The 27,183-nt window shown below is 44.1% G+C and overlaps 1 protein-coding gene across 1 annotated transcript in view; it reads right to left on the reverse strand.

Annotated features, from left to right (window-relative positions):
• Window positions 1-27,183, reverse strand: part of ADCK1 (aarF domain containing kinase 1) — a 124,411-nt gene that overhangs the window by 66,377 nt on the left and 30,851 nt on the right. Inside the window, exon 4 of the mRNA XM_056851259.1 lies at window positions 14,095-14,298. Within this exon, the coding sequence (XP_056707237.1) occupies window positions 14,095-14,298 (204 nt within the window). The remainder of the gene's footprint in view (window positions 1-14,094; window positions 14,299-27,183) is intronic.

The following is a 27,183-nucleotide window of genomic DNA, read 5'->3' on the forward strand; positions in this document are numbered from 1 at the left end:
GTAGAAAGAGTAATATATAGTCAGAAAGGGGTTGGGTTTGAGCTGAGTATTGTCCTGCAAAAGTATTGTCCTGTAAGTATCAAGATAATGTGCTAATGAGGGTATGGTATGTTAATATGGAACCATTGTATCCTGAAGTGATCTGTTAATGTGTGTAATCCAAAACTAATCTGTATGGCTATTGTTGAATGTTGTCTTTGTCTGGAGGTTTTTCAGGGCAGGAAGCCAAGCCTTATTCATTCTTAAACTCTCCTCTTTTCTGTTAAAGTTGTGCTGATGTTTGTGAATTTCAATGGCTTCTCTGTGCAATCTGACAAAATAGTTGGTAGAATTGTCCAGTCTTTCAGTGTCTTGGAATAAGACCCTGTGTCCTGTTTGTGTCAGTCCATGTTCAGCCACTGCTGATTTCTCAGGTTGGCCAAGTCTGCAGTATCTTTCATGTTCTTTTATCCTTGTTTGTATGCTGCGTTTTGTGGTCCCGATGTAAACTTCTCCACAGCTGCAAGGTATACGATATACTCCTGCAGAGGTGAGGGGGTCTCTTTTGTCTTTTGCTGATCGTAGCATTTGTTGTATTTTCTTGGTGGGTTTAAACACTGTTTGTAGGTTATGTTTTTTCAAAAGTTTCTCCATCCTATCAGTGACTCCTTTAATAAATGGCAAGAATACCTTTCCTATGGGAGACTGTTTTTCTTGAGTTTTCTGATTTTTGTTTGGTTCAATGGCCCTTCTGATTTCATTCTTGGAGTAGCCGTTTGCTAGCAGTGCGTGATTTAGATGGTTAGTTTCTTCCTTGAGAAACTGTGGTTCACAGATCCGTCTTGCACGGTCCATTAATGTTTTGATTATTCCTCTTTTCTGTCGGGGGTGGTGGTTGGAGTTTTTGTGTAAGTAGCGATCTGTGTGAGTTGGTTTCCGGTAGACCTTGTGACCTAACTGAAGGTTTGATTTACGGATGACAAGGGTATCAAGAAATGGGAGTTTACCCTCAATTTCCTTTTCCATGGTAAACTGAATGTTTGGATGGATATTATTAAGATGGTTTAGAAAGTCCATTAATTTTTCTTCACCATGGCTCCAAATGGTAAATGTATCATCTACGAACCTGAACCAGACTGTAGGTTTGTAAGGTGCTGATTCTAATGCTGTCTTTTCAAAATATTCCATGTAAAAGTTTGCTATTACTGGACTGAGTGGACTTCCCATAGCTACTCCATCAATCTGTTCATAAAATTCTTGATCCCATAGGAAATAACTTGTTGTCAAACAATGGTGAAATAAGGCTGTTATATCTTCTGGAAAAATCTGGTTAATCAATGAGATTGTGTCTTTAACTGGAACCTTGGTAAAGAGGGATACAACATCAAAACTGATTAATATATCCTTTGGATTGAGTCTTAACGGACTGATTTTGTTGATGAAGTGAGTTGAATCTTTGATGTAAGAAGTGGTTTTTCCAATGTGGTCCTGTAGGAGGGTGGTCAAATATTTAGCTAATTCATATGTTGGGGAACCAATGGCACTCACGATGGGTCGGAGTGGAACGGAATCCTTATGAATTTTAGGTAGTCCATATAATCGTGGTGGTTGTGCTTCAGTCTTGCATAGTTTTCTGTGTGTGTCGGGATGAAGAGTGGAATTCTTGATCAGAATGCTAGTTTTCCTGGTAATTTTGCAAGTTGGATCTCGTTTTAGTTTTTTGTATGTGGCAGGGTCCAGAAGTTCCTCAATCTTCTTTTTGTATTCTTCTGTTTTCATGATCACTGTGGCATTGCCTTTGTCAGCTGGTAGAATAATGATTTCTGGATCTGCATTGAGGGTCTTGATGGCGTTTCTCTCCTTGCGTGTTATATTGCTAGCAGGGGGCTTTGCTTTTCGTAGAATTCTTGCTGTCTCTCCTCTTATTTCCTCAGCATCTTCTTCAGGTAGATTACGAATGGCAGATTCTACATTTGCAATGATGTCTTCCACTGGAATTTGGGTGGGAGTGACTGCAAAGTTTCCTCCCTTAGCTAAGATGGAAGTTTCTTCAGGTGAGAGTTGTCGGTCTGTCAGATTGAAGATAATCCGTTTGTTGTCAAGTTTTGGACTGTTCTGTCTTCTTTCCTGTAATTTGTTAAACTTTTGCTTCTGTCTGGAAGTATGGCTGGTTAACCCCTGTTCCATTTTTCTGTAGGTGAGATTATCAATCTTGTCCCAATCATGGCTTCTCATTTTGTGGCTAGTATTGATATGTAAGGAAAACAACTCCTTGTCTGTGGCAGCAAGTTCTCTGCGGGTAGTGTGAATTCTCTCTCGTAAGAGAGCCCGTTCTAGATGGTCATAAATGCGGTTAGCTCGTGAAGTTTTAAAGATTCTTTTACTTGTGAGAAAAGATGGAATGGTTCCAGTGTCTCTGCATCGCAGTAGAAAAGTTAAAGAACAAAGTAGATGTGCTTTCTTGTTCCGAAGTGTTTCCAATCTCCGGGTCTGTTGAAATATTTCCTCCCCGTAGAGGCGTTCAAAATATTGTCGAAGGCTTTCACGGTCAGAGTTCATTGGTTCTTGTAGGTTATCCGGGCTGTGTAACCGTGGTCTTGGAATTTTCTTTCCTGACGTTTCGCCAGCAACTGTGGCAGGCATCTTCAGAGTAGTAACACTGAAGGACAGTGTCTCTCAGTGTCAAGGGTGTAGAAAGAGTAATATATAGTCAGAAAGGGGTTGGGTTTGAGCTGAGTATTGTCCTGCAAAAGTATTGTCCTGTAAGTATCAAGATAATGTGCTAATGAGGGTATGGTATGTTAATATGGAACCATTGTATCCTGAAGTGATCTGTTAATGTGTGTAATCCAAAACTAATCTGTATGGCTATTGTTGAATGTTGTCTTTGTCTGGAGGTTTTTCAGGGCAGGAAGCCAAGCCTTATTCATTCTTAAACTCTCCTCTTTTCTGTTAAAGTTGTGCTGATGTTTGTGAATTTCAATGGCTTCTCTGTGCAATCTGACAAAATAGTTGGTAGAATTGTCCAGTCTTTCAGTGTCTTGGAATAAGACCCTGTGTCCTGTTTGTGTCAGTCCATGTTCAGCCACTGCTGATTTCTCAGGTTGGCCAAGTCTGCAGTATCTTTCATGTTCTTTTATCCTTGTTTGTATGCTGCGTTTTGTGGTCCCGATGTAAACTTCTCCACAGCTGCAAGGTATACGATATACTCCTGCAGAGGTGAGGGGGTCTCTTTTGTCTTTTGCTGATCGTAGCATTTGTTGTATTTTCTTGGTGGGTTTAAACACTGTTTGTAGGTTATGTTTTTTCAAAAGTTTCTCCATCCTATCAGTGACTCCTTTAATAAATGGCAAGAATACCTTTCCTATGGGAGACTGTTTTTCTTGAGTTTTCTGATTTTTGTTTGGTTCAATGGCCCTTCTGATTTCATTCTTGGAGTAGCCGTTTGCTAGCAGTGCGTGATTTAGATGGTTAGTTTCTTCCTTGAGAAACTGTGGTTCACAGATCCGTCTTGCACGGTCCATTAATGTTTTGATTATTCCTCTTTTCTGTCGGGGGTGGTGGTTGGAGTTTTTGTGTAAGTAGCGATCTGTGTGAGTTGGTTTCCGGTAGACCTTGTGACCTAACTGAAGGTTTGATTTACGGATGACAAGGGTATCAAGAAATGGGAGTTTACCCTCAATTTCCTTTTCCATGGTAAACTGAATGTTTGGATGGATATTATTAAGATGGTTTAGAAAGTCCATTAATTTTTCTTCACCATGGCTCCAAATGGTAAATGTATCATCTACGAACCTGAACCAGACTGTAGGTTTGTAAGGTGCTGATTCTAATGCTGTCTTTTCAAAATATTCCATGTAAAAGTTTGCTATTACTGGACTGAGTGGACTTCCCATAGCTACTCCATCAATCTGTTCATAAAATTCTTGATCCCATAGGAAATAACTTGTTGTCAAACAATGGTGAAATAAGGCTGTTATATCTTCTGGAAAAATCTGGTTAATCAATGAGATTGTGTCTTTAACTGGAACCTTGGTAAAGAGGGATACAACATCAAAACTGATTAATATATCCTTTGGATTGAGTCTTAACGGACTGATTTTGTTGATGAAGTGAGTTGAATCTTTGATGTAAGAAGTGGTTTTTCCAATGTGGTCCTGTAGGAGGGTGGTCAAATATTTAGCTAATTCATATGTTGGGGAACCAATGGCACTCACGATGGGTCGGAGTGGAACGGAATCCTTATGAATTTTAGGTAGTCCATATAATCGTGGTGGTTGTGCTTCAGTCTTGCATAGTTTTCTGTGTGTGTCGGGATGAAGAGTGGAATTCTTGATCAGAATGCTAGTTTTCCTGGTAATTTTGCAAGTTGGATCTCGTTTTAGTTTTTTGTATGTGGCAGGGTCCAGAAGTTCCTCAATCTTCTTTTTGTATTCTTCTGTTTTCATGATCACTGTGGCATTGCCTTTGTCAGCTGGTAGAATAATGATTTCTGGATCTGCATTGAGGGTCTTGATGGCGTTTCTCTCCTTGCGTGTTATATTGCTAGCAGGGGGCTTTGCTTTTCGTAGAATTCTTGCTGTCTCTCCTCTTATTTCCTCAGCATCTTCTTCAGGTAGATTACGAATGGCAGATTCTACATTTGCAATGATGTCTTCCACTGGAATTTGGGTGGGAGTGACTGCAAAGTTTCCTCCCTTAGCTAAGATGGAAGTTTCTTCAGGTGAGAGTTGTCGGTCTGTCAGATTGAAGATAATCCGTTTGTTGTCAAGTTTTGGACTGTTCTGTCTTCTTTCCTGTAATTTGTTAAACTTTTGCTTCTGTCTGGAAGTATGGCTGGTTAACCCCTGTTCCATTTTTCTGTAGGTGAGATTATCAATCTTGTCCCAATCATGGCTTCTCATTTTGTGGCTAGTATTGATATGTAAGGAAAACAACTCCTTGTCTGTGGCAGCAAGTTCTCTGCGGGTAGTGTGAATTCTCTCTCGTAAGAGAGCCCGTTCTAGATGGTCATAAATGCGGTTAGCTCGTGAAGTTTTAAAGATTCTTTTACTTGTGAGAAAAGATGGAATGGTTCCAGTGTCTCTGCATCGCAGTAGAAAAGTTAAAGAACAAAGTAGATGTGCTTTCTTGTTCCGAAGTGTTTCCAATCTCCGGGTCTGTTGAAATATTTCCTCCCCGTAGAGGCGTTCAAAATATTGTCGAAGGCTTTCACGGTCAGAGTTCATTGGTTCTTGTAGGTTATCCGGGCTGTGTAACCGTGGTCTTGGAATTTTCTTTCCTGACGTTTCGCCAGCAACTGTGGCAGGCATCTTCAGAGTAGTAACACTGAAGGACAGTGTCTCTCAGTGTCAAGGGTGTAGAAAGAGTAATATATAGTCAGAAAGGGGTTGGGTTTGAGCTGAGTATTGTCCTGCAAAAGTATTGTCCTGTAAGTATCAAGATAATGTGCTAATGAGGGTATGGTATGTTAATATGGAACCATTGTATCCTGAAGTGATCTGTTAATGTGTGTAATCCAAAACTAATCTGTATGGCTATTGTTGAATGTTGTCTTTGTCTGGAGGTTTTTCAGGGCAGGAAGCCAAGCCTTATTCATTCTTAAACTCTCCTCTTTTCTGTTAAAGTTGTGCTGATGTTTGTGAATTTCAATGGCTTCTCTGTGCAATCTGACAAAATAGTTGGTAGAATTGTCCAGTCTTTCAGTGTCTTGGAATAAGACCCTGTGTCCTGTTTGTGTCAGTCCATGTTCAGCCACTGCTGATTTCTCAGGTTGGCCAAGTCTGCAGTATCTTTCATGTTCTTTTATCCTTGTTTGTATGCTGCGTTTTGTGGTCCCGATGTAAACTTCTCCACAGCTGCAAGGTATACGATATACTCCTGCAGAGGTGAGGGGGTCTCTTTTGTCTTTTGCTGATCGTAGCATTTGTTGTATTTTCTTGGTGGGTTTAAACACTGTTTGTAGGTTATGTTTTTTCAAAAGTTTCTCCATCCTATCAGTGACTCCTTTAATAAATGGCAAGAATACCTTTCCTATGGGAGACTGTTTTTCTTGAGTTTTCTGATTTTTGTTTGGTTCAATGGCCCTTCTGATTTCATTCTTGGAGTAGCCGTTTGCTAGCAGTGCGTGATTTAGATGGTTAGTTTCTTCCTTGAGAAACTGTGGTTCACAGATCCGTCTTGCACGGTCCATTAATGTTTTGATTATTCCTCTTTTCTGTCGGGGGTGGTGGTTGGAGTTTTTGTGTAAGTAGCGATCTGTGTGAGTTGGTTTCCGGTAGACCTTGTGACCTAACTGAAGGTTTGATTTACGGATGACAAGGGTATCAAGAAATGGGAGTTTACCCTCAATTTCCTTTTCCATGGTAAACTGAATGTTTGGATGGATATTATTAAGATGGTTTAGAAAGTCCATTAATTTTTCTTCACCATGGCTCCAAATGGTAAATGTATCATCTACGAACCTGAACCAGACTGTAGGTTTGTAAGGTGCTGATTCTAATGCTGTCTTTTCAAAATATTCCATGTAAAAGTTTGCTATTACTGGACTGAGTGGACTTCCCATAGCTACTCCATCAATCTGTTCATAAAATTCTTGATCCCATAGGAAATAACTTGTTGTCAAACAATGGTGAAATAAGGCTGTTATATCTTCTGGAAAAATCTGGTTAATCAATGAGATTGTGTCTTTAACTGGAACCTTGGTAAAGAGGGATACAACATCAAAACTGATTAATATATCCTTTGGATTGAGTCTTAACGGACTGATTTTGTTGATGAAGTGAGTTGAATCTTTGATGTAAGAAGTGGTTTTTCCAATGTGGTCCTGTAGGAGGGTGGTCAAATATTTAGCTAATTCATATGTTGGGGAACCAATGGCACTCACGATGGGTCGGAGTGGAACGGAATCCTTATGAATTTTAGGTAGTCCATATAATCGTGGTGGTTGTGCTTCAGTCTTGCATAGTTTTCTGTGTGTGTCGGGATGAAGAGTGGAATTCTTGATCAGAATGCTAGTTTTCCTGGTAATTTTGCAAGTTGGATCTCGTTTTAGTTTTTTGTATGTGGCAGGGTCCAGAAGTTCCTCAATCTTCTTTTTGTATTCTTCTGTTTTCATGATCACTGTGGCATTGCCTTTGTCAGCTGGTAGAATAATGATTTCTGGATCTGCATTGAGGGTCTTGATGGCGTTTCTCTCCTTGCGTGTTATATTGCTAGCAGGGGGCTTTGCTTTTCGTAGAATTCTTGCTGTCTCTCCTCTTATTTCCTCAGCATCTTCTTCAGGTAGATTACGAATGGCAGATTCTACATTTGCAATGATGTCTTCCACTGGAATTTGGGTGGGAGTGACTGCAAAGTTTCCTCCCTTAGCTAAGATGGAAGTTTCTTCAGGTGAGAGTTGTCGGTCTGTCAGATTGAAGATAATCCGTTTGTTGTCAAGTTTTGGACTGTTCTGTCTTCTTTCCTGTAATTTGTTAAACTTTTGCTTCTGTCTGGAAGTATGGCTGGTTAACCCCTGTTCCATTTTTCTGTAGGTGAGATTATCAATCTTGTCCCAATCATGGCTTCTCATTTTGTGGCTAGTATTGATATGTAAGGAAAACAACTCCTTGTCTGTGGCAGCAAGTTCTCTGCGGGTAGTGTGAATTCTCTCTCGTAAGAGAGCCCGTTCTAGATGGTCATAAATGCGGTTAGCTCGTGAAGTTTTAAAGATTCTTTTACTTGTGAGAAAAGATGGAATGGTTCCAGTGTCTCTGCATCGCAGTAGAAAAGTTAAAGAACAAAGTAGATGTGCTTTCTTGTTCCGAAGTGTTTCCAATCTCCGGGTCTGTTGAAATATTTCCTCCCCGTAGAGGCGTTCAAAATATTGTCGAAGGCTAAATCACCTAAACCATCTAAATCACGCACTGCTAGCAAACGGCTACTCCAAGAATGAAATCAGAAGGGCCATTGAACCAAACAAAAATCAGAAAACTCAAGAAAAACAGTCTCCCATAGGAAAGGTATTCTTGCCATTTATTAAAGGAGTCACTGATAGGATGGAGAAACTTTTGAAAAAACATAACCTACAAACAGTGTTTAAACCCACCAAGAAAATACAACAAATGCTACGATCAGCAAAAGACAAAAGAGACCCCCTCACCTCTGCAGGAGTATATCGTATACCTTGCAGCTGTGGAGAAGTTTACATCGGGACCACAAAACGCAGCATACAAACAAGGATAAAAGAACATGAAAGATACTGCAGACTTGGCCAACCTGAGAAATCAGCAGTGGCTGAACATGGACTGACACAAACAGGACACAGGGTCTTATTCCAAGACACTGAAAGACTGGACAATTCTACCAACTATTTTGTCAGATTGCACAGAGAAGCCATTGAAATTCACAAACATCAGCACAACTTTAACAGAAAAGAGGAGAGTTTAAGAATGAATAAGGCTTGGCTTCCTGCCCTGAAAAACCTCCAGACAAAGACAACATTCAACAATAGCCATACAGATTAGTTTTGGATTACACACATTAACAGATCACTTCAGGATACAATGGTTCCATATTAACATACCATACCCTCATTAGCACATTATCTTGATACTTACAGGACAATACTTTTGCAGGACAATACTCAGCTCAAACCCAACCCCTTTCTGACTATATATTACTCTTTCTACACCCTTGACACTGAGAGACACTGTCCTTCAGTGTTACTACTCTGAAGATGCCTGCCACAGTTGCTGGCGAAACGTCAGGAAAGAAAATTCCAAGACCACGGTTACACAGCCCGGATAACCTACAAGAACCAATCTGCCAGAAATATTCCAAACATTTGCACTGGGACTAGATTTTGATAGCTGGAATCAAGGGTTTTAGCAGTTTTATCTGATGAGGTCAGCTTTTTAACCAGATATTTTATATATATCCTTCAACTTATTTTTACCCATCCGGTTCTCTAATCAGGAGGACAGCGTTTGATTTCCCAATCCTCCACAAGAGTGGCAGACTCTAATCTGGTGAACCTGGTTTGATTCCATACTCCTCCACATGAAGCCATCTGGGTGACCTTGGGCTAGTCACAGTTCTCTCAGAACTCTCTCAGCCCCACCTACCTCACAAGGTGTCTGTTGCGGGGAGGGAAACAGAAGGTGATGATAAGCTGCTTTGAGACACCTTAAAGGCAGAGAAAAGTAGGGTATAAAAACCAACTCTTCTTCCTCTTCCTTTATTTAGATAGGAGATACTTACTTAAGAGCCTTGCTGGATCAGACCAATGGCTCATATAGTCCAGTGTCCTGTTTCTCACAGCAGCTGACCAAATACCATAGAGGTTCCACAGCAGAGGCTCAGAGGCCAAAGCCTACCCTGCTGCCACCTCCTTCCCCAGCAGCTACAATTCAGAGCATCCTGCCTTCAAGCACAGAGATCCCCATTCACCCATCATGGATCACAGCTATTAACAGGTCTTCCCTTCACAAATTTGTCTAATTGCCTATTAAAACCTTCTAAGCTAGCAACCATCACCATATCCCATGGCAGTGAGTTTCACAAGTTAGTTATACATTGTACTGAGTACTTTCTTTTGTCGGACCTGATTCTACTTAGTCAATGTTATAGGGAAGTTCTAGTACAGGAGGAAGGAGGGGAAGTTCTCTCTTGTTTACTTTCTCCACACCATGCATAATTTTATAAGCTTCTATCATGTCCTCCTCTTGTTGCCTTTTTAAATTGAAAAGCCTCAAACTCTTTAGCTTTTCCTCATAAGGTAGATGTTCCAACTCCTTAATTTTTGGGGTTTCCTTCTTCTGCATCTTTTCCAGCTCTATTATATCTTTTTTTAAAGATAGGAAATGTGACCACTCCATAGATCTATACAAAATGAACAAAAAGAAGGATCTACTTCACCAGCTAGGCAATACTTTCACTTGTTGCACAGAACAGGAATTAGCTCAGTGGTAGAACACACACCTATCATGTAGAAAGTCCTAGGTTCAATCCTCAGCCTCTCCAGTTAATTATTTTTTAAAATCTTTGGTAGCAGAACTAGGAAAACCCAGATATACTGGAGAGCTGCTGTCAGTTTCAATAAGACAACAGAGAGCAAGATGAACCAATGGCTAGGTAAGCCGTTTTCAGCATCAAGCTTCAGTTATGTTGAATGCCATGAGATGATGTCACAATGCACTGTGAGTGGATGATGTCACTGTGTAATGTGAGTGGGGCTACAACCTGGGTAGAATAATGTGGCCTGGACTCAGAAAGCTCCTAGCCAGGCAGAGGTCACTCAAAGCACTACTTGGCCCCTTCTATGATTTTCAGAGAAGAAGACAAAACAGAACAAGCATTTATCTGTGTAACATGACAGTTTCCATTTAAAGAACAGGAGGAGCCTGTTGTTCGCATAGGAATATTTGCTGAGGGACGACGACGACTACCTTTAGGTACTGTAACTTTGAGCACAAGAATGCTAAAAGGGGATAATTTAAAGCAGGAATGGCCATCTTCTTGAGCTTAGAAAGTTGATCCTCCTTATTCATGTCATCACTGCAGTTGCCTCCCCATGTTAAGTAGCTGGGGAGGGACACTGGACCCAAATGTAAATGTTGCTGCCCTAAAAGAAGACTAGTTATACCTTGCTCCTTCTACACAATACATGAAGAAGAGTTGGCTTTTATAACCTGCTTTTCTAGAAGAAGGAGAAGAGTTGGCTTTTATAACCCGCTTTTCTCTACCTTCTTTTGAGGAGTCTCAAAGTGGCTTACAATCCCCTTCCCCTCCCCACAACACACACCTTGTGAGGTAAGTGGGGCTGAGAGAGCTCGAAGAGAGCTGTGACTAGCCCAAGGCCACCCAGCTGGCTTCATGTGAAGGAGCAGGGAATCAAACCTGGTCCTCCAGATCAGAGTCCGCTGCTCTTAACCACTACACCACGCTGGTTCTCAGTCCCTGCAGTTTGCAATTAGTATTGGTATTACAATTAGCACTGCCACCTGTCCACCAACACATTTATGAACTTGTTCGTCCAAACCAGGCAACTTTTGATAATATCCTTTGCTTCCATACTGTACGGGTTACTATATCCTTGGTCTGAGAGACCACGTGCCTTTATATGCACCACTAGAAACATACAGCTCCAGATGTGTACCTGCTCTCTCCCCATCATCATGCATTACAAAGCCTCGTTCACTCATGTCACTTTTTCAGGCTTCACTCCCAGTAGCTCCTCCAGACTCTAATATACCCTACGGCACCCTATTCTCTTCACCCTACCTTCCTCAGTCCACACTAGAGGCCTGGAACATCGCTATCAGTGAAGATAAGGAAAGCAAGGTGGATGCCTGAAAGATAATGTGCCTCCCAGCGTCAGAGTTATTGGTGACACGAACCACTGATGCTACTGTGTGGCCTCCGCAAGCCAGCAAAAGCAAGGATTGATGCTGTTATTAAAGTGATTTATTTATTTATTTATCTCAGGGTTAATTAGGGGGCTTGCAAACAGCAAGGGCTGACAGCACTGTCTGGAGATGGAGTTTAGAGCTGATTTGTAGTATTTCCTGGAATTCTGCTGAGGGAGTTCCTCACGCCTCTGCACCAGACCATCTTCATTACCACGCTGTTAGGCCACTACTGTACTTGCCCTTTAGTGTGCTCTGAACCCAGAACTTCAGTGGTCCTTATCCCATTGGTGAACAAGGTACTGAGCAAGGCCTGGAGGATTCTAAACTTGAGTGGGAATAATCTAGTAGCAAGAATGTAGGAGGTGCAAGATAGATCCATTAGTAGAGAGAGTATCTCAGAAAGCTCTCAGGACAGCTGTTGCTGTTTAATGGTGATCAAATATGAACTGGTCTGCTTGCTGAGGGCTAGAGCACCAACCCTTAGTAAAGAGGGAGCAGGGACATAAAGAGGGAGAGCCTTAGGTCAAAATCATGCACAGCATTGCCTGTGCAAATTAAAATAATGTTGTTTTGGTGGCAGCTGCCACCATAGTGTTGGTTTTATTCTCTTACTCCTCTTACCCTGTGTATTCTTTGAATTACTCCTCTTCTCCCCTGCGCTTGGGCTTCGTCTGTGTGGGTTAGCTCTGCCTCCTGTGGCAGGCGTTTTGTGGTTGGTTCCACCTCATGCAGCAGCCATTTTGTGGTTGCACCCTCTCACCCTGTTTCAGAATTCCAAAGGTGCCCACAGGTTCAAAAAGCCTGGGAACCCCTGTGTTGAGTCTGAACCCCAAGTTTTATGGCCATTGAGGTGTGAAGCCCCTCTAGTTGGTCTACAGCAGGGGTGGGGAACCTCAGGCCCGGGGGCAGTATGCGGCCCCCGAGGACATTTTTTGTGGCCCTCGGGAGCTTCAGGGCCCTGCTGCAGAGGTGGGGCGCAGAGCGGCCATCCCAGAGGGTGTTCCTGGCGCCACGGCTTACAGCGGCGCTGCGGTGCCCTTTGGACCTCTCGCCAACTGTCGGCTGTTGAGCAGCGAGAGGGAGGGGGAAAGAGGCTGGTGGCTCCCAGCGGCAGAGCATGCATGCAGGAGCCGATCGGGCTTCAGGGGGGCCCTTTTGTGGACTCTGGGGAGGACAGGGCTTGGAGTCTGGGGCCCGGTCGTGCAGGGCTCTGTGCGCCACTGTGTGTGTGTGTGGGCAGGGGAGGCTGGGGCCCGGTCACGTGGGGCCAGCATGCGCAAGTGTGTGTGTGGGGGGAGAAAGGCTTTTCTCTCTTTTCTTCCTCTTTTTCTGTCACTCTCCTTTCTCTCCCTCTCTTTTCCCCTCTTTTTCTGTCTCTTTCTTTGTCTCCCTCCGTCCTTTTCTTTCTGTCTCCCTCCCTCCCTCCATTTCTTTCTCCCTTTCTCCCTCCCTCTTCCTCTGTTTTCCTTCCTCCCTTGCCGATCGACTGTGGGCTGCGCCCCTCTGGCGCCTCGTTTGCTCGGGCCCACTGCTGGCTGCCGTTTCGCCTGGGAGTGGGGAGTGGGGGCACCCTGCAGGCCTTCTCTGTGTGGCCTCCCCTGGGGTTGCCACCCTCCAGGTGGTGGCTGGAGACCTGGCAACCCTAGCCTCTTCCCCCCCACACACCGGGAGAGCTACACCTGGTATGGCCCCTGAATGATGTCATAAATGTGAAAATGGCACTTGGCAGGAAAAAGGTTCCCCACCCCTGGTCTACAGAGTGATTCTCCTTGGACTGGGCCAGACTAGATTCTGTAGAATCCCTGAAACAGGTTTCCTAAAATAGACTGTTTGAGATATCTTGGGACTGGGACACAAGATTTGTACTTTGTGCTTGATTGACCCTATAAAAATTAATTTGCTTTCAGTGAGTGGAATTTTACAGCTGGCAGTGCTGTGTGAGGGAAAGACTATGTGATTAAGAATGGCCAGCAGCTATAGGCAACTAACATGGGATCAGCTCTGAACAAAAACGTGACAGGACCCAGTGTGGGTAGTACCAGCGTGCTGACAATTAGTTGGAGTCAGTGATTTTGGGTTACAAGATAGCTTTGGGCACAAAGGTTTATGGAGAGAACAGGTGTAGCTCACTGAGGCTTACCATTCGCCCACCTGTAGTGGGCCCCTACTCCTGCGCTCAACTGAGCAGCAGGAGAAAAGGGATGCCATGGCATACATGAAAGTCCAAGAATTTTCCCTAATCAATACAGTCTTTGCCACCGACAGCTGCAGGGCTGGCAACCCTAAGTTCATCAAGAGAATGTTACAGGCATTACCCAATCACATAACAGAATTCCACAAGGCAATCACAATAGCAATAGACATGAAAACGGGGGGGGGGGAGGGTGTTTTTGTAGTGATAAAAAATATTCCAGTCCCATCACTGGTAAAATGTGTTCTCTCTGCAATGCTAGCCGAAACCTTGAAGAAATATGTCTGTACCCCATGTCACAAGTGAGCAACTGTGCTTCGATTACACAAAACTACAACTGCCCAGAAAGACATTAACAGTGTTAATTCTAAGCAGAGTCACACCCTTCATTGAGGTCAATGGGCTTAGAAAAGTGTAACACTTCTTAGGACTGCACTGTAAGTCTACTATTCTTGAACTGTTCAGTTGCCCAGAACATGCATATTTTTGGTCTTACTGGCAAATTAACAAGGGGTGTAGAGTCTCACATACCTCTTTGCCCAGGTCCTCCCGGATCACTTGCTCAATCTCTTGCATGCTGCTCTGGGGAGCTTGGCTGTGTAACACTTTAAGTGTGTGAGTATATTCCTCCGGCAAAAGATAGTCAAGAGCCCCCAGGTGCTGTCCCACTTTAATGAAAGTTCCTCGGTTGGCACAGCACAGATCACGGAGACGTTCTGCAGAGCGCCAGTGCACCTGCACAAAGAGAGGCAAAATTCAGAGTCCCCTCAAACTTTACCTAAACATCTTTGCTGCAGCTTTCATGCTATTTATTTATTCGCCTCCACAACTAAAGCTTTCAGATGGAATTATAAAGTAGTTTGCTTTCTTTGTTGCACAGCAGAATAATCAGAGAACTCTTTGAGTTTATCATTATGGTAAGAATCAGGCTTGGGACAAACAGATACCTTTTATCCCAGGATACCACTGATGAAACCAGGGAGCTAACGGATTTGCAGTGCCACATCACTCCTACAATTGTTTTCATCAGCTATGTGGACAGGAAGGCAATGCTGATTCTATGACCTTAGGCAGATCATGAGAAGGAGGGCAAGAAGGTTTGCATCAGTGTTTGGCTCTCGTGGCCCTTTCTTGCATGCCCAGGGTAGTGCCGATCACCACTTTGGGGCCAGGAAATTTTTTTCCTCCAGGCCAGATTGGCCAGGGATCCTGGAGGGTTGGTGGGATTTTTTGCATCTTCTAGGCATGAAGTAGGGGGTCACTGGAGGTGTGTGGGGGGGAGGTAGTTGTGAATTTCCAGCATTGTGCAGGGGGTTGGACTAGATGACCCTGGTGGTTCCTTCCAACTCTATGATTCTATGATAGGGACCAGTGTGTGCTGATACCCACAGCATATCCAGACTGCAGCACACATGATCCCTTCGGTGTGGGGAATGATGCCTATAAGGGCACAACCAAACGTGGATGCACACAAAATTGTTGTCTGCAGCCTCACAGTTATAACGAATGGCTGATGCTCGCAACTGCCCCACTCATGGTGGCCAAAAGTAGTAGCAACCATTTCACACTCTCTTGTTGTCTGTTGAGCAACAGCATGCAAAATGGCACCTTCCGCCTCTTGACAAAAGTGCACAATGAGCAGGGCGCTTCTAGTGTGATGTTGTACCCATCGTGCACACATTGAGGTTAGGACTCTCGGAGGGTCCTGCATTTTATGTGGCACTGTACTTTGGCTCCTTATTCTCTCACTGACTTTGGGGTGGCAGAGAGGGAAAGGGAAGGGGCTGGGAAAGAAAGAAGAGAAACTGGAAAGGAAAGGGTGTGGATGAGAGGGAGGAATGCAGCCAGAGCAGCTGGACAGTTTGTCACAGTACAGGGAGTTCAGCCCATTACAGGGAAACAGCTTTTATGCAGCTTGGATAATTGTCCTCGACACTGTCTCCAGCCGAGGAGACAAAAAAAAAAAAAAAAAAAAAACTGCAGCCATCAAGGAGGGGTGGGCAGCAATTGCTATCTATAGCTCTCTAGAATTAACCTCCAATTCAGGTGAGAGGAAGGGCAAAATGGGGGCACGTAAGGAGAAAAGACCACTTTGACCTCTGATTCCTCACATTCTTAATATTACATGTTTAAGAGCCAAAACTGATTCTGTTGTAAATCCACGAGTATCCATGGGGTCAGGGCTACTGGGGACACACACACAATCAAGCCAGGATCTCCTGCATGAGAATGCACCAGACTACTACTAGTAGTAGTAGAGTTGGTTTTTATACCCCACTTTTCTCTACCTTTAAGGAGTCTCAAAGCGGCTTACAATTGCCTTCCCTTCCCCTCCCCACAACAGGCACCTTGTGAGGTAGGTGGGGCCGAGAGAGTTTTGAGAGAACAGCCCAAGGTCACCCAGCAGGCTGCATGTGGAGGAGTGGGGAAACAAACCCGATTCACCAGATTTGAGTGGCAAGGGGCCATAGCTGGTTATCTAAACCCCTAAACCTGTACTGATTAACCTCCTAATGAAAACATAAGCTCAAAAGGTTTTTACTGCCAATTATGAAACCTCCTGCAAACATCCTGAATGCCCCTCAACCAGCCTTCATTGCAAAGGCATTGTATCCACAATTCCCATCCACAAACAAAGAACAGCAGGCAAATAAGCCTTACTAGGATTCACCTGGGTACATAGTAATCCTGGTTACCAGTATGCCCACAGGTAGAGCACATTTCCTCAGCTAAGGCTGAAAAAACAGGCCACAGAATTGATCGTGCTACATCAGTATAAGACATACAAAGACAAGTAAGGGAACTATTTCCCAAAGTGGAACAAGACGATCATTATTAAGAATCCTGTCAACACTTGATTGTGTCTCTTACGCTACCAGATCATGTTATTACATGATAAAGTAAAAGAAGATAACGCTGTTTTACTATTGCTCTTACAAAATGCTTATACAAGGTCACAGTAAGGAATACAGCTTAAGCCAACATTCTTTGCAGTGCTTCCAGGTTGCTTAAGAATAGGCTAATATTAAGGTCACTTTTAAAAAAATGTCCTCAATTCTTTCTACAACCATTGAATTAATGTGGGAGACTAAAGATGCATCCAGACAGCAATTTTCCCCATCTGGTTTAGTCCTATTTCAAAGAAAAGGTTATCTTAAGGAAGCCTCTTCTGAGACAAGTAGAGTAAAAAATATTTTAATTAGTGTCATTAAATATAAAGGTGTCAACTGGCGTCTTTCTTTTGGACTATGCTGTCTGTGGAGATCCTGCCAGTACCTGGTCAGTCGTTAGGTCCAACAGCAACCAACAAGAAATATCCACACAACAAAGAAGTTATCAGGCTTAACTTGATGCTGAAAAATCCTGATGCCATTAGAGCTGTTCTTATAGCCCAGGTTTTAGAACTCTAAGCAACACTTCAGGCTCATGGGTGGATTCTCTGACATGTCTTATTTTAAAAGAATGGAGGAACTGGCCGTGTTTAGTTTGGAGAAACCAATATTAGGATAGCCCTGAAATATCTGAAAGGCTGTGATAAAGAAGATGAAGTGTTCACGCTAGCAAATGGGAAGCAGAGGACAGGGTATTAATCAAAATTCCAGCTATCTATGATATTCTTCCTCAATTAAAAAGGTTGGGCTCTATCATCTGTGCAGTCCTATTCAACTTAATTTTCTGCCCACAAGTTATGGTTCATCAAGGGCCTGAACGTAAACATCCCTATCACAACCATTTTATGCTTAACTGTGAGAAAAACAAAAACATTTAGCCTCAGAGCCACACCAGGCCTCTCACGACTTCCGCAGTATATAAAACCAAGCTGAAACAATAATTAACAACAGAGCTATAAATCACCTCGCTGAATACGTGATATGAGCAGTACAGTTTTTGCCAAAAGAAAATAATAATTTCCTCCCCCAATTCATTACAGTTTCTGGACATGCTAACACAGTAATACGAGAGAGAGAGAGGGACAAGGAGATAGATATTCAACAGAACTTTTCAAACAGCCTTTAATGAACCCCCTTACAAAGCATTAGAAAATAATCATTTCATTAGATGCAAAAACATGGCCGTTGACCAGACATAAGCTAAAATGTTTCAGGTACCTAATTTCAATCCCACTCAAATTCCTTGTTGTTATGACTAGATCTGGAGTGGATTGGAAAGGCCTCAGTTCTGCTTATCTCCCAGTATATGGTACCCTATGCCGCTCCCTTTCTAGCCCAAACCCCCCTGAGAATTTCTCTCCCTTCTATCAACATGGCACTGACAATCCTGCCAGCAAGTTCTAACAGGCATGTACAGGAAGAAGGCAGTGTGGTGATTTCTTTTCTAAAGGGTACTGGGCAAAATCCCAAACCTTCTGACTTGACCCCAAATGTCATGAAACAGAGGAGCTGAACTGGGCTAGCCTGCTCCAGGCTGAATTGGCCCCTGGAAAAGAGCCCCATGGCACAGAGTGGTAAGCTGCAGTACTGCAGTCAAAAGCTCTGCTCACGAATTGAGTTCAATCCTGACGGAAGTCAGTTTCAGGTAGTCGGCTCTAGGTTGACTCAGCCATCCTTCCAAGGTCAGTAAAATGAGTACCCAGCTTGCTGGGGGTAAAGCGTAGATGACTGGGGAAGGCAATGGCAAACCACCCCGTAAACATAGTCTGTCTAGTAAACGTTGGGATGTGACGGCATCCCATGGGTCAGTAATGACCCAGTGCTTGCACAGGGGACTACTTTTACCTTTTACCTTGCTGCACAAAAGAGGTAGAAAGGGACTGCATGAGAATGGGTAAATCTTAGAGGCAAATCAGGACACACCCTAACAGGATGCCAGCTGCCATCTTCAAACCTGGCATCTTACTAAGTCCCATCGCCCAGGCAGCCAGCCACTATGCTAAATTCAGACTCTTGTTCGGAAAGCACAGGATGAATTTTTGGGGCGGCACTGAGATTCTTGAAGCTGCTTTTCTTTTTATTCTGCTTCTGAGTGTTATGAAGAAAGGCCAGATAGCACCAAAACGATCAAATAATATTAAGCTTTATTACCATTGTAGTGACACTGAGGAATGAGATGCAGCCACGAACACCAAACCCAAAATATGAGAAAACATTAATCATGTCCAAGAGACCGTGCAAGTGGCATAAAATATACTAAAGGGAATAAGTGAAGTAATGATTATTTAACCATCATTACACCGAGTTGTTTTTAGGCAGCATTCTGAAGGGTTCAAAGTACTTTACAATCCCAACCCCACTCCGTTTACATAGGCTTCTTTTCCAAGGGCTCAATACATACTTGAGATGCTGAACCAAGGCAGCACCACTTGGTGAGACCAAAAGACAGTAAATGTGTCCAGAGCCAGTCCTGGACTTCATGGTCAACACACAGTTTTGAACATCTTGCATCAATAACCAAGGCCTGCCCCATGTTAGATTTTCTTCTGCTTTAAATCTCTGGGGTGCTATTTACTCTGAATGCCATATGAATCTGTTCATTGTATGACATTCACTATCAGCAGCGTTTTTACACTGTTACTTATATGACTCATTATTGGAGCAACAACAACAAAAATGTGTTGTTACTGCTCAAACAAAAACCAGCCTCTAAAGGCCTTTCATGTTTCTGGGAGGCAAAGCCAAGTTTGCCGCTGAGCAGACACTTAACAGGGAGTAGCAACCAGTTCCAATAGCTCCAAAATGTACCTGAGGAACCGCAATCTTGACAGGAGCATCAAGGACTGGCATGCGTAAGGTTGCCAACCTCCAGGTGGTGGCTGGAGATTTCCTGGAATTGTAACTGATCTCTAGACAACAGAGATCAGTTCCCCTGGAGAAAATGGCTGCTCTGGAGGGTGGACTCTATGGCATTATACCCTGCTGGGGTCTCTCCCCTCCACAAACCCCACCCTCCGCAGGTTCCATCCTCAAATATCCATGAATTTCCCAACTGGACTTGGCAACCCTACTCAGCAGGCATTGGTCAGGGAGGAAAAGGGGTTAACTCCACCTGTTTCATCGCTCCTCCCTGCTTCTCTGAGTCGCCCCAGGGATCCACAATACATCCTCCTTGTTATCTCTCCTCAGCCTCTGGGAGACTGGCTCTTTTGGATGCATCCCGCCCCGCTTTCTCCCAGCCTCTCCTGGGGGTTGGCCCCTCCCCAGAATCCTATAGAGAGGCATGGCTATTGCTCAGGCTTCTCTTTTGCTCTGACTGCCCTGGCCTAGAGGTGGATGCCTCTCAATGGGTGTCCTCAGTGGACTCGATGCTCCAGCCTCTTTCCTGCTCAGGGCCAGCTCGTCCAGGGCTGGTACAGCCTCCTCAGGGCTACGGTTGTCAACCTCCAGGTAGTGGCTGGAAATCTCTTGCTATTATGACTGATCTCCAGGTGGCAGAGATCAGTTCTCTTGGAGAAAATGACCACTTTGGAAGGCAGACTCAATGGCATTACACCCCATTGAAGTCCCACCCCTCCCCAAACCCCACCCTTCCTAGGCTCCACCCCCAAATCTCCAGGTATTTCCCAAGCTGGAGCTGGCAACCCTACTCAGGGCCTTTCAGCAGCTGGAGCGGCAGCATGCAGATGCCAATTTCCTCCTTCTGTCTCTGCCCCCAGACTCCCATGTAGGGTCGAGGGTATTTCAGACCCCTCTGGACAAACCATTAAGATAATATGTTTGCAAATAGATTTCTCATGTATGCAGTTTAAATTATGGGGTGGACACTTAACTTGGGTGTTGTGGCAAGGCACCAGTTAATCTGCAGAGTATCCCTGTTCCTACTACGCCAACCTTAGTAATGGGTAAAAATACAAAACTTGTCAGTTAACGGATAAAATTTACATCTTTTGCTGCTACCACCACTTAGTGCTTTCTGTGTAGCTCCAGATGTGTAATCCACCTGAAAATGCCTTATACTACCAAGCCATCAATCCTTCTAGCCCGGTACAGTCTAGTCTGACAGACAGGAATTCTCCAAAGTCTCAGACAAGGTTCTTTCTCAGAGCTGCTGCCTATATTTGGAGACTGCAGAGACTGAACCTGTGGCCTTATGTATGTACTGAGCTATATATATCTTTTATATGTATCATAAAAGCAGCGGGCCAGTGAGGACTCACAGGGAGAAGAAATCCCTTTCTCTCCTCCCCTGCCAGCTCCTGGTCTGTGCTGTGCTGGGACTGCCAATCAGATGTTCAGTGCTGGAGCTAAAAGCGCATCCTCCACGCCTCTAGTCCCAATTTACCAACAAAGCCACCGCCAATCACCTGGTCAGTGGGGACTTTGTTGGCCCCATGATCCTTGGGGCTTGGGGTTGAAAGCACATCCTGCCCACTTTCAGCTCCAAAGCCACAACCATAGACCCCGTCTGCCACCTATCTGGTAGTGGCTTGGGGCTGAAATCCCACACCATGCTTTCAGCTGCAGACCACCAGGCTGATGGCGGTTTGTGCAGCGTCTGCTGACCAGGTAATCAACAGTGGCTTGTAAAAGGCTTTCAGCCCCAGGCCAGTGTGAAATACGCAATTGACCAGACAATGTCTTACATCATTTTGGACTGAAGCACTGGTGGCTTCTCCCTCGCAATGTCTATGCACATGCAGGCATCGCTGCTCCTGTTTTGGAGGGCTGTACCCCCCCCAACCATGTTTTAATTTAATTTATTTTTTCCCCACAAACCTGGTTCATACCTTAACCCCAGATGGCCTTTCCTTGTGAATTTGTTGATCCACACCGAAGGGGTCATCATCACTATTGTGTGTGTTTAAAGTGCCATCAAGTCGCAGTCGACTCATGGCGACCCCAGCAAGGGACTTTCAAGGCAAGTGAGAAGCAGCGGTGGTTTGTCATCGCCTTCCTCTGCAGAGTCTTCCTTGGAGGACTCCCTTCCAAGTACCGACCCTGCTTAGCTTCCGAGTTCTTATGAGATCGGGCTCTACCATGCTGCCTTTCCTACCTGTCCTCACTGTTACACACACACACACACACATATATATACATACATATATATACATACATATATACATACACATATATATATATATATATATATATATATATATATATATATATATATATATATATATATATATAAAAGTTGGCAAATCAAATGTAACTGATAGAAAGTGCTCCTGGGCCACCACGCCAACATGCTTTTCAGACCACGAGGAAGTGTCCATGAGCACACTTAACATGCTCTGAAAAAGCCAATATCACTCCATGTAGGACAAGTGGATTCAGTCCTTATAGAATGTCAGCCTTCCCAACCAGCATTACCTCTGACTTATCTGGATTCCGCACCAGTTTGTTCTGCCTTGGCCACCTGACCACAGCCTCAAAGTACTGGTTCGGAAACCAAGAGGGACACATCTGGAGGCTTGGATAATTAAATATAGAGCTGGGTGTCATCCACATGGAAGCCCGCTGGGTGAGCTTGCCTCAGCCAATCTCTCTCTGCCTGATCTCTCTCATGGGGTTGTTGTGAGGATAAAATGGAAGAGAGGAAAATTATGTGAGCTGCTTCGGATCCCCACTGGGGACAAAGATGGAGTATATATGACGCAAATAAAATAAACATAGCCGAAGGTCAGCCTGCAAGGGGGAGGGGAGGGAAAGCTGAAGGCGGGTGGGGGGACAGATAAAGTTATGTTGGCTGATGGGTGTTAAGAAGAGATAAAAGTGAGAAAAGGGGAGTGGCTATGGGAGCTTTCTGGAAAGGATCACAGGAAATAGTGGGGGAGAAGGAAATGAGATGCCCTCTACATAGGGTTGCCAGCTCCCTCTTTGCCACCGGTGGGAGGTTTTGGGGGAGGGAACCTGGGGAGGGACTTCGATGCCATAGAGTCCAATTGCCAAAGCGGCCATTTTCTCCAGGTGATCTGATCTCTACGTGGAGGTTGGCAACCCTACCTCTGCAAGTCCTTGCAGGTCCCCCACTTGCACATATTTAACTACTAAACTATTGCCCCCTTCCTGTTTAGGTAAGATAGGTAAAATTAATTAAAAATAACTGAGACATCCGTAGCACCCTCTGTTCCTGATTAAGAGCAGAACCCTTGCATTTTCCCATTCCTCTAACAGTCTGAAACAGGGTTAAATGATAGAGTTAAACACTGAGACAAAGACAAAGCATTTGTATTGACCTATGAAGACTGAATTGTATTCAAAGTTTACAAGAAAATGAAACTCTGCATGCCGAGACACACACACATTGCATTTAGAAAACAACAGAAAGGAAAATGTGCTTACTGGCTTACTTCAAATTGCTAGGTCAGGCACAGGTTATTTGCTTCATCACTGTTACCACATATGAGCAGACAAAGACAAATCATGTATCTAAGGTGCAAGCGAATCCAAGCTGAGGCAATTGGGCTCTTCCCCATGACAGTGCTTTTAAAAAGACTATGTTTGAGAACAAAGGGTGATCTTATTCTTAGGGTTGCCAACCTCCAGGTACTAGCTGGAGATCTCCTGCTATTACAACAGATCTCCAGCCGATAGAGATCAGTTCTCCTGGAGAAAATGGCCGCTCTGGCAAATGGACTCTATGACATTAAAGTCCTTCTCCCCAAACTCCACCCTCCTCGGGGTCTGCCCCCAAAACCTCCTGCTGGTGGCAAAGAGGGACCTGGCAACCCTACCATTGTCCAGATGATTTTTTAAGCCAATGCTAGTAAGGTTCTCAGGACCTGGTAAAAACGTTAGCTATCTTGGAAGCTGAAATCTATAAGTAAGTCGATTTCAGGTTAAAGTTCTCAGACTTCATTTCCCCTTATGTGTAGATACCAGTGTGCAGCAGTAGGGGAGAGTAGATAGATATAAGAAGGGGAAGGAAGGCTGCTGATGTGCAATCTCCGCCAAGGGTCCAGTCCATCACAGTCTTGACCTGTTCACAAACACTTTTCTTCTAACTACTGGCTCTCGTTTTTTACAAATTCCTTTGAATTAAGGCTGTTTGAAATTTACCCTCTCTCAGGGCCAAACTATTCATTCAGGTTTTTAACTAGCTGGATCCAGGTTGGGTTCCCTGAAGCCATACAGCAGCTGCAGGCAATGGTTTTTAAAACCCAGACCCAAGTAGTTGAAAAACCTAACCTGTAGTTTTGGCCTCAGCCAATGAAACACTCTTGAACTGGTTCTGCAGATACAAGACATAGCAGTATTATGGCTGCATAGGAGGGATTCAGAAAAATAAGGCACAGCAAATACCTCTTCATACTGCTGTGTTATACTGTGCTGTAGCTTCCAAGGTAATTTGTTAGATATATACCAAAAATGTAATATATACCAAAAATGTAATATGGAAAGTAGATTTAATGCCTATAGTAAAAAAGAGAGTTTAGTGCCCTTATAGATCAGTCAGAAGGTGGGAGTTTGATTAGTGGGAGATTACAACTGGGATTGCTGCTCATTCACAAATTCAGAACAATGGAACCCTCGGGGCTGAATACGGACATAGCATTCTTATCTCATTCCATATGCCAATTTTCTATCCCTAAGCATTTCTACCCTGCTCTAATCAAGCTGTTTACATTCTGCACTGTACCTTTGCATTAGGGTTGCCAACCTCCAGGTATTAACTGGAGATCTCCTGCTATTACAACTGATCTCCAGCCGATAGAGATCAGTTCCCCTGGAGAAAATGACCGCTTTGGCAATTGGATTCTATGGCATTGAAGTCCTTCCCCTCTCCAAACCCCGACCTCCTCAGGCTCTGCCCCAAAACCTCCCGCTGATGGCGAAGAGGGACCTGGCAACCCTACATTGCATCCTGGCCCTCTCCTTTGCAACACCCCTCCCACTTTCTGACTAAGATAAAAGGGTTCAGGGAACTCCATTCCTATTTGTATCTGTTGAAGGACGTGCTGGGAAAGCTTATACCCTGGAAATTCTTGTTGGTCTTTAAGAGCAACTGGACTTGAGTATTGCTTGAAGGAAGGGCAGGATAAAAATGCACTAAATAAATAAAATATCAAGCAATATGCATTTGTTTGGATAACACGGTTTAATCTTGACTACAACACAGAATTAATTAAGGAACTTCCCTTTTGCTTTTTAGACAGAGCTGGATAATGATCAAATTCCATGTATTTTTGCAGCCTCTTACGATATTGTCATAAATGTTCAGGCCTGGGGACATGCATGTGCTGGGCTAAGCTGTAGTTTTGCCTTTTGCACCGGCAACACAACATGATTACAGCTAGTAAAACTGCAATGCGGGCCTATATATTTGCGTTGCATTAGACTGGGGAACTCCAGATGGAGTCAAACACACTGGGAGATCCAGCAGCCCAGCAGCCCAGTGGCAGATGGAATTCAGATCAGTAAAGACGTTTCTTTATAACACAGCAGCCGCTGGAGCAAAAACAGGGTGCTTGGGTGCATTAAAACAAAAGAGCAGAAATGAAAATGTAGAATAGATTACAAGGACAATGACACCGAAAAATGAGACGGAGTCACCAGTGTCAAAGCCAAAGAATAGAAAGCATTCGTCAGGCCCAAGAAATCACATGATTGACATAAAAGTTGTAATTTTAGGGGAACAACAAAAGAGAACGTCTGGTGGAATTGGGTTGTTTTTATTCGCCTTCTGGTTTCGGAGCTGTGAAGATTGCATTATTAAGCTTTTCTCCACAATTATTTAAATAAGAACTCTTTAAAAAAAGAAACAACTAAATGGCATCATTACAAGAGCCATGGCTTTTTAGGGAACAAAAAGACAATTCACATGAAATTCAAGGAAGTTTATTCCTTCTTGTCCCATAGGCATCTCTGGCATAGCACTACAGTTGGTACATGTGCCAGCAAAGCAAGTCTTTACAGCACAATGTCATTTTGATGATATAAGATAGCTAGCAGTGCCATCCTGAGTTACACCATTGAAATCAATGGGCTTAGAAGGATGTAACTCTGGTTAGGACAGCACTGTAATTTCTTTAGGGAATAAAGATCCAGAAAGGTAAGACAAAATAGTTTTCAGAGCCATTCACATGTAACTGCTGTAAGTTCTATACTATCAGCTTATAGCAGTTTTATAAGAGTTTACAGTCATGGTTTTTCTCAAAGAATCCTGGGAATTGTAGTTTAGTAAGGATGCTCAGGATTCTCTGTTAGTTCACAAAATTAAACTTCTCAGTGTTCCCCATAGCAAGAGAGTGACTGTTAAACAAGTTTAAGCGTATGCTGTAAAAGCTGCTTCACATATGATTTTGTTTTACACAAAATATTCTCAGTATAGGAAAAACACATATAACAGGGCACATCATCACATCTAAAAGCATCTAAAAGCATCAAGAATGTTTATTTTGCAGTTTCGTTGGATGTTGCTTCACAGCAAAGAAACCGAAGTTGACAAAATAAACTGGAGCTCTATTTTTAAGCATGGCACTGTTCAAAGTTGCTTTTCTACACAGAAATTATCTTTATATAGGGGGGGGGAAATCATATGATTCTGATTCTGGCAACTTCTCTCAAAGGGAGCTTTTACTCACATTTAAGCATATATCCAACTAAACATAGCTTTCTGGGAAGGGCTGTGGCTCAGGGATACAACCTCTGCTTTGCATGCAGAAGGTCCCAGGTTCAGTTTCTGGCATCTCCAGTTTAAAAGATCACATAGAAGGTGATGTGAAAGACCTCTACTCCCTGGAAAGCCGCTGCCAGTCAGAGTAGACAATACCAGCTTTGACGCACCAATGGCCGCTTCATCATGTCATTTCCCTATAGGCCTCCTCCACCTCCATTCACTCAAAAGGGGGCTGATTGTCGCAGGTTATTTCTGGACTTAAAATAATCCAGTTGGAATTGTATGAACTCTATCTGGCCAAGAAATACCGTATATACTCGAGTATAAGCCGACCGGAATATAAGCCAGGGCACCTAATTTTACCCCAAAAAACTGGGAAAATTGAATGACTCAAGGATAAGCCGAGGGTGGGGAAAGGGGGGGAATTATATTCTGAACAATGGTGAAAGAGGGAGGGAATGGAGCAAAAAAAGGTTGAGGACCACTGCACTGGTTGGTCTGTCTCTCTCACACACACACGCATTACCGTCGCACAGATATCTGGCCAGCCCCCAGATGAAGTCGGTGGAGTAGTGGCAGAAGGTGGCTTGGTGAGGGTGACCCGCCTGAAGCCGTGGCCGGGCGCGCTCCCACGCGGCGCCGGCGCCGTCTGCGGGGGCTTGGCCGTCGACGGGGTGGGCAGTGAATGGCTCTTGCCGCCCCTGGCCGGCAGCAGGCTGGACACTGGGCTGGCGCCGAGGCTGCAGCCCGGCGTGGAACAGGGGGCTCCGTCTGCCATGCCACTTCTCCTCCTCCTTCCCCCTCCCAGAGGCGCCCTCCTTTCTCTGTGTGTGTGTGGGGGGAGATGCCGGGGAGAAGCCGTGGAGACTTCTCCCTGGATCATGCCCGGGTGCTTGCATTTGTGTGTGGGGGGGGAGAAGCCGTGGAGACTTCCCTGGATCGTGCCCGGGTGTTTGCATGTGTGTGTATGGGGGGGGGGAGAAGCCGTGGAGACTTCTCCTCGGATCGTGCCCGGCCACGCGAGACTTCCCCCGCGTTCCCAAAAGAAACTTCCTCAGTTTCAGATTACCGTATATACTCGAGTATAAGCCGAGTGGGGGCTTT

This window comes from Euleptes europaea, chromosome 6 (assembly GCF_029931775.1).
Source record: "Euleptes europaea isolate rEulEur1 chromosome 6, rEulEur1.hap1, whole genome shotgun sequence".
NCBI classification, from domain to species: Eukaryota; Metazoa; Chordata; class Lepidosauria; order Squamata; family Sphaerodactylidae; genus Euleptes; species Euleptes europaea.